The sequence below is a fragment of the Cajanus cajan genome, chromosome 10 (genome assembly GCF_000230855.2).
Source record: "Cajanus cajan strain Asha chromosome 10, NIPB_CcT2T_4, whole genome shotgun sequence".
NCBI classification, from domain to species: domain Eukaryota; kingdom Viridiplantae; phylum Streptophyta; class Magnoliopsida; order Fabales; family Fabaceae; genus Cajanus; species Cajanus cajan.
The window spans coordinates 34,895,083-34,911,522 of record NC_138526.1 but is presented as its reverse complement, the minus strand read 5'-3'; the positions used below and the strand labels follow the sequence as shown (position 1 = coordinate 34,911,522).

Sequence of the window (16,440 nt, the reverse complement as noted above, 5' to 3'; positions counted from 1 at the left end):
TGTGTTTTCGGTTTGAAATCATATATATATTTTTTTAAAAAGAAAACACATATTTCAATGTAAAAAAAAGTAAAAGTTTGTGAGTAATTTTTTTTTTTTTTAATTTCAGTCGAGTTGAATTTGACAGGTTGCCAAACACACCATATATCTATTTTTTTTAATAATCGTTTAACATTGTTATACAGTAGTTAAGAAATATAGTAAATTTTTCTATATTTCACAAAACGAGTTTGTAGTTTTTTATTATGTCTTTTTTCATTTTCTATCTTCATAAATACATTTTATCCTAATTAAAATTTAAGTGAAATAAAAAATATAATTAATAAAATAGTAATTAATATTGTTTTAATCTTTGAAAATGATAATTAAATAAAAATAAATTTTATTAAAAAGATCAACAATTAAAAAAGAACAAAAGGAGTATTTATTTTTTCAATTAGATTAAGGTATCCTAACAAGATATCAAAGATTAATTTCTTAAAATATTTTTATTTATTTAAGGATTGACAACTATTTAAGATAGCGAAAATCAAACTTGAAAACATCAAGTTAATTCTCATGTTCAAGGATAAACTTTACAATCATAAGGTCAAGAGGTTTGACTTTTCCAAAATGATTTTGATAAATTTATTTACTTATAATATGTATATTAATTATCAATGTATAGATTAATTAAGAGTAAGTGAGAAATAATGATATAATTAACAAACAATAATTAATATTATCTTGAAATTTGAAAATGACTAAATTTCTTGATAAATACTTTAAATAAATTGAGAAAAATTAAAATGACCTTTATAAAAAATATGAAAAAAATAAAATTAATTTTTTTATAAGTTAAAACTAATATATAAGTCAAAAACGAGATTATGAAGAAGTTAATAGAAAAAAGTTTTAACAAATTAACTCATAGATAAAATAATTTTTCCTTATATAAAAAATTTATTTCATTTTTTTTAATTTTATCTTCTAAAATAATACTTTTAAAAATATTATGGAAATATGGTCTAAAAAGTTTTAGATGATGGGGCCATGAGGCAGCATTGAGATTTGTTGGCCTGACACGTTACTGAGCACGAAAAGCAACTTACTAACTCGGATAAGGCAGACCAGCATGAATGCACAATCGATGTTTCGTTGACTTTCATTTAAGGCATTGATAATAAGGGTGAAGAATTTTTGAACAACTGTATAATGAATTATTTGAGTTCTATTCATTAAATACACGCGATTCAGTTTATTTATTTAATTAACTAAATAAATTCTAACGCGAGATTCAAATTAATTGTTCTCTTTCTTTCAATTTTTTTTTAGTTTAACTTTTATACTTATATTAAGAAAATATTGAGAAACATCATGTTTCTATAAGGATGATTGTAAATAGTAAATAATGGAAATAACATACCAAGAAAAAGTATGAAAAAATGAGAGAAAAGATAATGAAAAAAGTAGAGTAGAAATAAAAATATTTATTAAATTTGTGTGAAAAGTTAAGGATAAAAATGTCTTAAAAAGATGAAAATAAAAAAATAGTTGAGGGTTGGAAATTGTTATAGATTTAGACTAAATTATCATTTTTATTACTTCATATTAGGGATGTCAATGGAACAGAACAGATATGAATAGTAATTTCATGTTATTCTTCTTATATAAATTTGTGTCTTGTATCTATTCTCATATTTATGCAAATATTTGTTGAGTGTATATCCACATATTTATTTTCAATATCTACGAATATCCATGCTACCCACAAATATTTATTAAATTTTTTAAAAATATTTTAACCATACATTTTAGTTATATATAATAGTTTTTTTTTCCAAGTTATAGAAATCTGCATAAAAAAATTTAAAGATTATAAAATTAAAATTTAAATATTCTTCAAAATTATCCTAATAATAAGTAGATTTTAAAATTGAATTTTAAAGTTCAATCATATAAGTATAAGCCTACAATTCAAACAATAATAATTGTTAAAATAAAATATTTTGATTACACATAAATCAAAATAAAAGATAATAAAATAAAATACTTAATTATTATAAAATATAAATCCAAACAAAGTTCAAATAAAAATCAAATTTATACAAGTCAAAATAAATTAAATATTAGCAGATATAGGTATTCGCGAATACAATTATTATAATACTCCTATCCTTCCTATTAACAAGCAGGTATAAAAAATGTATGTATCTCTTACCCGTAAATATCTGTTTATTATATCTATTTTTTATTTGTTGCAGATTTTATCTACAGATATCTACGTATACGGATTTTTTTGATATTCTTACTTTACACGCGCGCACACACACATATATATATATGGAGCATATTAAGTGAGAGAGAATTTATTATGAGAGATGAGAGAGTTAAAATATAACCCTTAGATTAATTTCCTCTCACTTGATTAAATCTCAAATTTTCTCTCACTGATTAATCTAAGAGTTATATTTTAACCCTCTCATCTCTCATGATAAATTCCCTTTCACTTGATATGCTCCCTATATATATATATATATATATATATATATATATATATATATATATATATAAGCATATATTATGAGAATTTTTTTATATAAGAATGAAAATATAAAAATTCAATTTTTATATTAAAATTGAAATATTAAAAATATAAATAAAATTATTAGATATATTATTATAATTGTCTCTATTGGCCACATTATATAACATGGCATAAGAATTGACGTCTATATATAAGTCGCATTATACCTTGAATAACAAGTCCTCGAAAAATCCCAAACGTGTGGTTTAGCGGCCACGCTTAAACAAGGTTAGAGGTTCGAATCCTGCCTTGTGTATGCAGCCGCGTTAAATTGAGGTCAGCTATCCCACCCTTCTGTCATGGATACTCCAGGGACGAAAAAAAAAAAGCGCTGGAATTATCCAATGCACCCCCACCACTATTCTAAGCAATTGTCAAAGTTTTGTACTCTTTCAACAATTTTGTCTACGGATGTGATCGAGTTTTCTTTCACCATGCACGTCCCTCCATTTCCCTCTCCCACCAAAATTTAAAGTACTTTTTCTCGTACCCTCTTATGAAATAACTCAATTTAATTAAAATATACATAATGTAATTTTATATAATTGAAAACTACTAATATTTATAGTAATCATTTTAAAAATAATATTTATAATAACTTATAGTGTTATATGAAAATGGAAATCATAAAGCTTGTTAATCGAGTGGAAATTCGTATCAAAAAATTGAAAAAGAATTTTGATTTTTTTTTTTTGAAAAGGACAACTTCTTACAAGATCTAACAAATATATTTTATTTTGTGAGATCAATAATCTCAATTTTGTGTAGATTCTTTTTTTTTTGTTGGAGAATAAGCAACAAAATTTTCAACTAATTAAGCAAGATTTTTTTATTATATATTTTTGATATTTTTAAATAAATTAAGTATAAGATAGATAAAATGTGTAATTGAACAAGAGTAATAGAAAAACACATATTATATATATATATATATATATATATATATATATATATATATATATATATATATATATATATATATATATATAGGGACGGATCCACGTTTTAGAGTGTGGGGGCACTTGTCCTCACTACTATTTGATACATACATAATTTTTTATTTTAAAAAATAATATATTTTAAAAAATAAAAATTATATTCTAATAAAATAAATATATATGTTTAAATTATCATATGTATAAAATATAGATTCAGAGAAAATATTTATTTATTTTAAAGGAGATTAATTCTCTTATATGATAAATAATATTTCTTAATAACGAATTAATTTTTTAAAAAAGTTTAATTATAATACACACACAAACACACACACACACACACACACATATATATATATATATATATATATATATATATATATATATATATATTAATACTCACATATATAATGTAATATATTAAAAAATTAATTTTTGATAAAATCAAATTTGTAGTATGCATGTTTACCTTTTGTATTTTCTATTTATTGTATACGTTGATTAAAAAAAATCAAAATAAAAAAAAATTGAAAGATTTATGTTTCATTTATAATTGTTATTATAAAATATATTTTAAAATAAAATATCATCTAAAAATATATATTAGATACTAAAAACATGTTTATCTCATAAATAAATTAAACTTGATTTTTATAAAATTTAACATATTTATTTTTATATGTTTAATAGTATTAAATTATTATAAAGTAGGTCTTTAGGATTGTAGTTCTATCAAAACATTTAAAAAATGTCTATGATAGATAAATAAGTCATACTTAGGATATATATTTTTAAAGAAAGTTAGGTCCAAACCTACTAAGTTATAATAAAATCTAGTCTAATCTAATTTATTTTTATCTTTAATTATAATCGTAGATATAAAAATTTGTAAAAAATAATTATAATATATATTTATGCCTTTAAAAGTTATATATAAAATTTTTAATACTAGAAATATATAAATAAGTATTGCCCCCACTATCTAAAATTTCTGGATCCGTCACTATATATATATATATATATATATATATATATATATATATAGAATTCAATGAAAATAAAAATAAACATGTATATGTATGAAACTTAACAATTACGACTTATTATAACATATATTTTATTATGAATAATAATTAGTGGCTTAATTAGTGGATGCCAATATTCATTATCAATCATTACCATTTATATTTCCGTTATGTATTATTCTCTTTATTGTGTAATTGTTCAGTTACCACATGTACGTATAAATAAGTTAGTCCTCTCCCAAAGATAATACACCAGTCAGATACTTTTCTCTATCTCATACTGTCTTATTTATTCTCTCTACTTTTTCTTCCTTTTATAACACGTTATCAGCACGATAGTCTTTCGCTGTTGGTATTACAACAACAAGAGAAAGCTGTGAAGAATTTTCTTGAAGAAAGTCATATTTTTCAAGACAAATATTTCAAGGTTAGCTATTCATTTTTCATAATAAGAATTTTATCAAATATTTGTATTGTTTACATTGTTATGAATCAAAGTACTCTTGAAGACATTATAGTAGTCCTGAAGACACTATTAAATAAAGAAATTCTTCATATATTTTTAAAATATGTCTAGAAGACACTATCAAAGAAGAATGGTGAAAATAAAAATTCTTCATACATTAAGATTTTTTTTTCTCACCAGAAGTGGGAAAATGGTGAAAAAAAAAAGAAACCGAAAGAATAAATTTTCTCACTAGAAGTGAGAAAATAATATGAAAAATGAAAAATAAAATAAATTTCATCAGAAGTGAAAATTTTGATATAAATATATTACTTGATCCTTGATATAAATGAGGTCACCACCGGAAGTGGAATAATTTTGTCAATGTCATAATTATAATGTTGAATAATATTTGAGACACTCATGTGTTACGTTATTGAATCTTAAAGAGTTTGGTTTTAAATCCTATTGATATAATTGATATTATTTGTTTTCATAATGTTATGCGTCTATTATTTTAATTGATGGAGATACCATTGGATTATAATTTGATTGTGATTTGTACAAAAATATAGAATTTAATGAAATTATGATCAATATTTATTTCCTTAATTTTTCGATACAACATTTATAAGAAGAATAATTTCCCTAATTTTTAGCATTATTTTTTATCTCCTTAAAGTCAACCTAGCAATGACATAAATATATTTTTATTAGATGAATTTTTAATAAGTATAATGAGAAAGATTCATTTTTTTAAAAGAAAGACATAAACAAGTTATGATTTTTTTTTCAAATGAATATATGATTGTGTCGTATCATTCATTTCCTAAAATGATAAAATAAAGTGTTAGTAAGATTTTTTTTTTAAAAAAAATTATTTTGTATGAAGCATTTATTTGTAGATAATATACATGAGATGATATAAAAAAAAATTAGTGTAGATTTTGATATTAAATTTGATGTATAAAGATACATAACAAGAATGTCATTTTTATAATGATTTCTTAATTTGAAAAATATATTATATTTTTCATACATTTATTTTGCTCCAGAGTAGTAATATTTTTTTTATATAAAAAAAAGATTAAGAAATATCCTTAGTTGGTTTATTGTCTCTTGAAGACTAAAACAAAATATTGAGATTTTTTTTTATGCAAGAGACCATTTTAACTAGCATTATTTCATTCTCTGAAGTGAATGTTCTAATGTATTAATTTTTATCTTCTCATATTCAATAATGCGAGAAATTAATGTTATATGATACTACAAATATAATTGAAGGTTCCGGAAGAGCTAATATATTATTACTGAAAGAAACGAAGTTGCATATTAAAAATGCATTATATGTTTCAAGGATATTCGTTTAAATGAGTATTGGAAAAAGGAAGTATTATAAAAATTACATGTTTTCTCTTATGGACTGTATTGCACGTATGTTAATACAGTTAAAACAAATACTATTGCAAACTAGAAGTTTACAAATCAAAATAAATTTGGGGTTTGACATTTGATCGATTGGGTCACCCTAGGACTATCATGATGCGAAAAATAATTGAAAATTCATGCGGACATTTATTGAAGAGCCGAGAGATTCTTCAATCAAATATTTTTTCATGTACCGCTTGTTCCCAAGGAAAGCTAATAATTATACCATCACCAACAAAAATTGGGCATGAATCTATCTTATTTTTAGAACGAATACAAGGTGATATTTGTTGACCAATACCCCCCCTATGTGGACCATTTAGATATTTTATGGTTTTAATTGATGCATCAACAAGATGGTCACATGTTTGTTTATTATCAACTCGCAACCAGGCGTTTGCAAGATTATTAGCTCAACTAATTAGATTCAGAGCTCATTTTCCTGATTATCCAATTAAGAAAATTCGTTTGGATAATGCTGGTGAATTCACATCTCATGCTTTTAATGAGTATTGTATATCCATTGGAATTGATATTGAACATCCAGTAGCACATGTTCATACACAAAATGGACTTGCAGAATCATTTATCAAACGTTTAAAATTAATTGCAAAACCCTTACTCATGAGATCAAAACTTCCAATGTCAACTTGGGGGCATGCAATCTTACATGCCGCAATATTAATTTGCATCAGACCAACAAGTTATCACAAATTCTCTCCTTTACAGTTAGTTTTTGGTGAGCAACCTAATATTTCTCATTTGAGAATCTTTGGATGTGCTGTATATGTTTCGATTGCCCCCCCTCAAAGAACCAAAATGGGTCCTCAAAAAAGGTTTGGAATATATGTTGGGTATGAATCTCCATCTATAATAAAATATCTTGAACCTTTAACAGGAGATTTATTTACGGCTAGGTTTGCCAATTGCTATTTTAATGAGTTGATCTTCCCAACATTAGGGGGAGAACAAAAACAGCTAGAAAAAGATATTACTTGGAATGAATTATCATTATCTCATCTTGATCTTCGTACAAAACAATGTGAACTAGAAGTTCAAAAGATAATTCATTTGCAAAATCTAGCGAACCAATTACCAAATGTATTCACAGATACAAAAAGGGTGACTAAGTCATATGTACCAGCGGCTAATGCTCCAATAAGAGTCGAAGTCCCTGTTGAATAATTTAATACTACAAATGAGTCACAAATATGCCTGAAGCGTGGTAGACCAATTGGTTCTAGGGATAAGAATCCTCAAATAAAAAAGGGAGCTAAAAAGCAAAATGACCAAATTGAGGATGTACAAACTCAAAAAAATTCCTCTGACATAACTATATTCTAGTTCCAGAAGAAACTCAGGTACCTGAAATTATTGAAAATGAAGAGATCTCAATAAATTATGTCATGAATGGAATACGATGGAATCGAAACAATGTCAATATTGATGATGTATTTGTATATAATATAACGCTAAATGAAATAAATGATATTGAGGATCAAGAACCAAAGTTCATCAACGATTGTCGACAAAGAAATGATTGGCCAAAATAGAAAGATGCAATTGAGGCAGAATTAGACTCACTTGCTAAACAAAAAGTTTTTGGACCGGTACTACGTACACCAAAAGCTGTAAAACCAATTGGATACAAATGGCTTTTTGTGCGAAAACGAAATGAAAATGGTGAAATTGTGAGATACAAAGCAAGACTAGTTGCTCAAGGTTTATCACAAAGACCCATTATTTTGATTTTGAAGAGACATATTCACCTGTAGTGGATGCAAACACTTTTCGATATTTAATTAGTTTGGTTGTACATGAAAAACTTAATTTAGATCTAATGGATGTAGTTACAACATATTTATATGACTTTCTTGATGTTGACATTTATACGAAACTCCCAGAAGGATTTAATTTGCCTGACGATGCAATTTCTAGAGATGATTATTTGATCAAATTGACTAAGTCCCTATATGGGCTAAAGCAATCAGGTCGTATGTGGTATAATCAACTAAGTGAATACTTGTTATAAGAAAGATATAAAATGATCCAATTTGTTCGTGTATATTTATAAAAAGATATGAAAATGGATTTGCCATAATTGTAGTTTATGTAGATGACATAAATATTATTGGAATTCCTGAAGAGCTTTCAAAAGCAATAGATTGCTTAAAGAAAGAATTTGAAATGAAGGATCTAGGAAGGACAAAGTTTTGTCTAGGACTGCAAGTTGAATACTTAGAAAATAGAATTCTTGTGCATCAAGAAGCTTATATAACTAAGGTGCTTAAAAGGTTTTATATGGACAAATCACATCCATTGTGCACTCCCATGGTTGTAAGATCTTTAGATGTTAACAAAGATCCATTTAGACCCCAAGAAAAGATGAAGAAATACTTGGTCCCGAAGTACCATATCTTAGTGTTATAGGAGCACTAATATACCTTGCTAATTATACACGACCTAATATAGCATTTGCTGTTAATTTGTTAGCAAGATATAGTTCTTCACCTACACGAAGACATTGGAATGGAGTTAAACAAATCCTTCGTTATCTTAGAGGTACAATGGATATGGGATTATTATATTCAAATGTTCCCAAATCAGAACTAAATGGTTATGCAGATGCAGGTTATTTGTCAGATCCTCATAATGGTAAATCACAAACAAGATATTTGTTTACAAATGGTGGTACAGCCATTTCATGGCGATCTGTAAAACAAACCATATCAGCCACTTCATCTAATCATGCTGAAATTTTAGCATTACATGAGGCAAGTCGTGAATGTGTTTGGCTAAGATCTGTGATTTAACACATACGGGAAACTTGTGGTTTATCTTCTGGAAAAATGACATCGACAGTTATATATGAAGATAATGTTGTATATATTGCACAATTGAAAGATGGATACATAAAGGGAGATAGAACAAAGCATATTCTACCAAAAAAAAATTTTACTCATGATCTTCGAAAGGAATGGTGATATAAATGTTCAACAAGTCTACTCAAGTGACAACCTAGCAGATCTCTTTACAAAGTCACTTCCAAGAAAAGTTTTTGAACAGTTGATACACAAGATTGGACTCCATCATTTTAAAGATTGTATGCATGAGGGAGAAAAATAAATATTTATGAATGATGTACTCTTTTTCCTTCACTAGGTTTTTATCCTACAGGGTTTTTCCTAGTAAGGTTTTAACGAGGCACATTCTAAATATTGGACATCCAAGGGGGAGTATTATGAATAATAATTAGTGGCTTAATCAGTGGATGCCAATATTTATTATCAATCATTACCATTTATATTTCCGTTATGTATTATTTTCTTTATTGTGTAATTGTTCAGTTACCACATGTACTTATAAATAGGTTAGTCCTCTCCCAAAGATAATACATCAGTCAGATTCTTTTCTCTATCTCATAATGTCTTATTTCTTCTCTCAAGTTTTTCTTCCTTTTATAACATATTTTGATTTTTAAGACATCTTTGTTGAAATAATATTTAACATGAACAATCACATATATTTTGATATTGGTAAAAGTATTATATTAAAATAACACGTTGATTATGTAAAAATATTATATTTTCTAAATCGACTCTATAAAATCTAATTAAGAATAATGTCTATCTTAATATTACAAAAATATCACCGGCTCGCATACTACATTGAAATTCTAAAATCCTATGTAAATTTTTAATGTAAACAGTGTTTTTTCATTTCCCTCGTAGTGTATTATAACAAAATTAAACTCAAACAGGCATATCATAACTTTTGATAAACTTATTTAAATACACCTTATTAGTTTTATTTTTTTACATTGATATGCTGGAGTCAAAATAGAAAAATGGTGGGGACTTTAGGAACAATTAACATTAGAAAATTCTATCATGACAAAGTTGGAACACTTAGGAATAGAGAGTATATCCTTCTTCACTTTCTTCATGTCAGTATCTGAATACCGTAGCCAAAAAGCTGTGCGTATAGTCATTTTCTCCAAGATTGCTGCATTTTCCATCACAAATTTTGTCAAAAGAAGCTCATTCTCATGCCCACTAAATTCCTTAAACTGAAAAACTTTGAAGCTAGTCAGGAAGCACTGAGGCACTGATGCAGAAGCCAAGACATCTTTATTTAATTCAGATACTCCCTGAAATTTTTTGTGTAAATTAGTGCGTCATCATTTGTAGAGATATAATATAAACAAGTAGTTTGAAATTGAATTTCAGTGAACCAAGAGCATGAGTTCAAAACTTACATTTTGTAAAACAAGAGTGTTAAGAATTGGAGAATTGTGAAGAATGTTTAGCAGAGCTTCACCAGTGACTTCATTTAGTTGAAGATAAGTCAGCCTCCCAAAAGTAGGTAGATGGGTGAAAATATCCTTGGCATGCATCAAAAACTGTACCATAGAAGAAAACATGTTCAGATATGTAGACTCAAAAGTTTGCATGCCTTTTGGATGCAAGACAAGACAGTCATAGATCATAGAAGTCTATTTATAAAAGCCGGACAAATTATGAGGTCCAACTTTGTCGTGATTGAATTTTAAAAGGCTAATACCATATACCATCACATAAAAGTCAGTTCTAGCGAAATTGAGTTCATATTTCTGAAGTAATATCTTTTAAGTAAGGTCTTAGGTTAATTATTAATAAAATTGGTGAATATTTTATATTAATAAAATAATGAAAGAAGAAAAAAGACTAATAGAATAACTCAACTTTTTAAAAAACTAACGTGGTAATCATTTTAACTTTAGTGAATAAATGAATGATTTTCTTAAATTTTAAAAGGGAAAAGCTAACAATCCAAATATTCCGCACATCTCAGCAAAAATCCGATCCAAATAGCAAGAAAAAAGAGAATACCTTGTAAAACAATAACTTCATTTGTTCCACTTCGCGGATTTGTGCAAGAAGCTTATGCACTTGAAACCCAAGTTTTTCTATTCTGTCCATCTTGTCTTCATCAATAACAATCACAACGGATGCACTACGAACTGATGGAGAATTCAATAGAATGATATCCTGCTCAAGATCACCCTCATAAGAGAAATCTGCTAGATAGGGAGCGACAATCTTGATGGAAGATTTATGTGATTCATTTGACACAGATCTCCATGTTGCTACGGAAAACCTTTCAAGTAGAGGTGCTTCTATACTAATGTTCTGCTTAGTTTGCCACTCACATCCTCTGGCTTCAAACACTTTGAGAAGTGGGAATCTAAGAATTATATCTTCTGAGTAATTGGAGGATTCACTCACTAACCTGATCCCAGAAAGGCTAAGACTTTGAAGGTTTGGGAGAGAAGCAAAGATTGGAACACTAAGAGTACATCTCATTTGAAGCACCAATTGTACTAGAGAGCTGCAACTAAAGAGGGTTTGGGAAGGAAAGAGGATTTTATCAGCATACTGAATATGAAGCTTTTGAACACCCTTTTCCAAGATAGAGGAGATCCATGAACTTACCAGGGATAAATCATAATGATAACTTGTTAAACAAAGAGAGAAGCTTTTGACAATTGAATTGGCAAAGTGAAGAAGCACCCTATTCACAGAGCACACAAATTGTTCTTTTGGCATCTTCTTCCCAAAACAGTGCAAAGCATCATTAAATTGTATGCCTGTGATGGATTTCCAAACATGAATCCACCTTGTTGCTAGCACACTAGTGTGGACTGCCTCAATAGTTGGAAGAAAAGACAAGATTTGACCAAGAATGCTTTCATGCAACTTGCTGATTTTATCTTCCCCTTCAACCACAGTTTCCTCAGTAGGAGACCTTTGTATTGTTTCACTATTCTGAGTTGAAATAATTGAATTCATATTTTCAAACACCTGGTGCACGATATCCAGAGGTTTCAAGTTTCACATATCGTCCATAGATCAATAATTGCAAAGGAAATAAAACAGATTTATGTAAGCATGCACCGTTTAGTAATACCACAAAGTTATTTAACATGAAACAGAGGAGATAAAACTATTGCATAATTTTTCCCATTTGGGTTATGTTTAAATTGTGTCAGAAACAGAATAGCGAGTTAGGTAAGATTAAACTGAGAAGTTATGCTCACTAGAAAAGAAAATGAGAAAATTGCAACTTTCATTTCTTATAAGATTTAATTTCTAGGAGCTTACTGCAAACTTTTAACAACTGAAAAAGAAAAAAAACATAAGAATCAACTAGGAAGAAAAATAGAACATGTAATTTGAACAGATGAATGTGAAATTAAGACTCACTTTGATGAAGAATTAATTATCAGAGCACTGTTGAAAGGCTGAATTGAGGAAAAAATAAAATAAAATGCACTATAAATGGTGTATCAGTTCTTGCCTGTGTGACCACATGGAGCTAACGTAGCTAGCATGAGAATCACGTGACTTGCACAAGCATCAGGACCATTAGTTCACTTACCTGTTTAGAAATTAGAATACCAATAAAAATATATTAAATATATTCTTAGTGAACATGAATATAAAAATTAAAAATAAAATAGAATTTTGACAAACTATTTTGGGTTTTTTATTTTTTTAAAAAAATTAATTGATTTATAAAATAATATTGAATGAATCACCAATTTAGTTCTTGAAATTATAATAGTTAGTCAAATTATTCCATAAAATTAATAAAGGGATAAAATAGTTCTTGAAATTGTAATAGATGGTTAAACTGGTCCTTGAAATAGATAAAATGCAAAATAACCTATAAAACTATTGATTAATTTAAGGCTCTGGAATTATAATCATTAATTAAATTGATCCAAAAAATATCATTAGAAAAAAAAATTAAATAAAGACATAATTTTCGTCTCTAAAAGAATGTTTTTCTATCTCTAAACTTTTTAGAGACTAAACTAACGACCAAAATAAATTCATCCTGAGCATCTGATTATTTTAAGACGTATTATCATTGACTGTATTTGTTTAAATAAAAACATGTCTTTGTTAAATCCGTCACAAACAACTAATAAAAAAGTAATGATCTTTTTTTTTTCATGAACAAGATTTATGTAGTATCATAAAATTGACAATTAAAAATTAATGTATTTATAAAATGTATTTTTTTATCAAATATTATTTTAATATTGTGTGAGTCAAACTTAAAAGCATCGTGTTAACCTCTCATTTTCTAGAAAAGACCTTAGAACCAACTACTAACTCAATATGATTGTTTCTAACAATTGAACTCTTTTTTTTTTAATCACGTCTCTAATCATAGGGGGAAGCTTTGTCTTCATTCGTTAGAGGCCCGCTTCAGCCCAAACAAATACGACATTTTTATGTTTGGCATTCGATAAACATACCTCCACTCTCGTATAAACACACTCTTTTTTAAAAAAAAAATATATAAAATATCTAAATTACCCTTTAAAAAAATGAAGTTCCTAAATTTACACCTCCCTTCCCCGCACCCCCTTTCCCCGCACCCCACACTCCATGCCCCTTTTCTTCCCAAAGCCTCTTTCCGCTCAATGTCATTAAGCAATATACTTTTACAGTCATTCTGAATAGAAAAAAAGGACTAGCCCCACCATAACTAGCATAAGAAAGGTTCTTTTACAGTCATTAGCATTCCGGAAAGTACTTTTACAGTCATTAGTATTCTGGAAAGTACTTTCTGGAATAGTAAAATTATTGTTCAATTAATTCCAGAAAGAACTTTCCGTAATAGTAACTTTAATATTATGGAAAGTACTTTCCGGAATTATGTAACAAAACATTTCCGGAAAATACTTTCCGGAATAAGAATTTAATATTATGGAAAGTATTTTCCGGAACATTTTTATATAATTCCGGAAAGAACTATCCGTAACAATAAGAAGAAGAAGAAGAGGAGTGCCAGAAGGAGAAAGAAAAGGGGTGCGCAATGTCAGCAGGTGGTCTTGTAAGAGAAAGACTCTTACTTGTTCTATGGAAAGACACACTAGTAAAAAAATGACTTTTAAAATCGGATTTTTAAAATCAGTCATAAAGTAGTCATTTTAAAAGTGACGCGGTGGCCTATATTGGAACAGAAAGGCCCCAGAACGGCCCGTTCTACAAGCAGAACGGCCTGTACTGCTTTCAGTACGGCCCGTACTGCAAGCAGAACGACCTGTACTGCTTGCAAAACGGGATGTTCTGCAAGCAGAACGGCCTGTACTGCTTGCAGAACGGGGCGTACTGCAATTAGAACGGGCCGTTCTTCTTGCAAAACGGCCTGTTCTGGTGCCGTTCTGGTGCGGGGAAGGGAGGTGTAAATTTAGGAATTTCATTTTTTTTAAAAGGGTAATTTAGACATTTTATATATTTTTTTAATAAAGGGGGTGTGTTTATACAAGAGTGGAGGTGTGTTTATCATCTGCCTTTATGCTTTCATCCAAATAGAGCCTCGCCAAGATCCAAGTGCTTATTTCTTCACATTTTTACTCCTTTCCTAGGCCTAAAATTGTGTTTCAACTTTATGTCATTTTCTTTTTGGTGAAGATGCAATTGTCTTTACAAAAATTTAGAAATGATGCCCTTCGAATTTCAATAAACACCTTAAAAATAAAATAAAATGATAATCCAATCAAACACATAAAAACAAAAAATAAATAATGAAAAATAGATTAAAAATTATAACAAATAAAAAATATGAAAAAAAATCTTCTTTGGCCAAAATGTCTAAGATCATGATAAATCTATTTATTAAATACTTAACATATAATTACAAAATCAAATTTTCATTATTAACGTGTTCTATTAAAAGTGCATGGTTTGAGTTTTGTATATATACAAAATTATAATTGAATGAATAAACTCTATTTAAAGATGATTAAATAAATTTTCTAATAAAATTCAGTTATATTAAAACTTATGAACCTTGGTACGTATAACACAATGATAAAAAAAGTTATAATTTATGTTTTAAAAAAATTAATTTATCTAGTACAATATAGTTAAATTATATAAGACAATGTTTAAGATCGACCTAACAATTAAGGATTGAAATAATATATTTAAAGTTCTATATTCAAATTATATCAATGTAATTTTTATAAATAATCAAATATTAATGATAAAGACGATTGTTTTATTTAATGTATATACTTTTGAACAACTTTATTTTTATAATTATCTTTTAAATTATTCTTTCTCTCTTAACCATTTTTAAAAAATTACCTTTATAATTACACCTACTCAAAATATATATTATTACTTTTTTTTAATTTTAAAAATACAGGAAAGTATGAAACATTTTTTAACTTTAATAATAATAATAATAATAATAATAATCTAAAACATTAAAATAGATGTCTTCTTATGTAACTGAATTTTGTTTCTATTATTAAATGGATTTTTTTTTGTCTTATACTACTCTTCCAATTTCTCTTATTTGGTTTCTTTTCTCTATCTCTTCTTTACTTAACAGTCAAATATAACTAACTACTCACTATATTTTTATTTTTATTTTCTCATTTTTTAAATACCTAACCACTTTATTTTTTTCTTTTAAAAAAAAATTAAGAGACACAAAGTGGTTATAATAATAATAATAATAATAATAATAATAATAAGTGGTTGACAACCACATCCATTGGTGTCAATTATTTCAGTTTGGTCGGTGGCACGTGATTGTCTACTGATTGCCTTTAAAGTTAGGTTGAAATTTGAATGGCGTGGGCTTCACTTTTGACTTACCTGTATATATACGCAGCAATATGTCAATTTCTTTGCTGCCAAATGACGGCATATCCGTCAACAAAATTTTAGATTCAAAACACTTCGTGTGTGTGTGTCTTTTTTTTTTTTTTTTTTTTTTTTTTTTGCTTAAATACGTTTAAATTATTTTTAATTAAGTTAGTTTTTAAATTATTATTTATTAATTTTTTTTTAAATATTTAATTTTTTTCTTCAATTTAGTATTTGACATTAATCTTCTCCCGTTAAGTAAAAATGTAACTAACTGGCTGTCACATCATCATCCAACAGTATCTGCCACATCATCTAATGTTGGGTAATGACGTAATAGTTCGTCAATCATGTTATCACTTAACAAAGGGGATTAACG

The 16,440-nt window shown here is 27.2% G+C and overlaps 1 protein-coding gene and 1 pseudogene across 2 annotated transcripts; one reads left to right on the top strand and one right to left on the bottom strand.

Moving 5' to 3' along the window:
• The first annotated feature begins 8,242 nt into the window (after nt 1-8,242).
• On the top strand, nt 8,243-9,215 carry LOC145952455 (secreted RxLR effector protein 161 pseudogene; annotated as a pseudogene).
• A 933-nt stretch (nt 9,216-10,148) lies between these two features.
• Nucleotides 10,149-12,762, bottom strand: LOC109792685 (F-box/FBD/LRR-repeat protein At3g14710). Of its 2 annotated transcripts, none has more exons than XM_020352117.3 (4): nt 12,648-12,762; nt 11,274-12,245; nt 10,661-10,804; nt 10,149-10,552 (listed from the first exon to the last, which is right to left on the bottom strand). In XM_020352117.3, exons 2-4 carry the CDS (start codon nt 12,231-12,233, stop codon nt 10,262-10,264), a joined length of 1,395 nt encoding a protein of 464 aa, XP_020207706.2. In that variant the 5' UTR covers nt 12,234-12,245; nt 12,648-12,762; the 3' UTR covers nt 10,149-10,261. The 2 variants fall into 2 exon arrangements, with proteins under 2 accessions (XP_020207706.2, XP_020207707.1); XM_020352118.3 differs by lacking the exon at nt 12,648-12,762 and having other exon boundaries at nt 11,274-11,778; nt 11,877-12,038.
• Between the last annotated feature and the right edge of the window lie 3,678 nt (nt 12,763-16,440).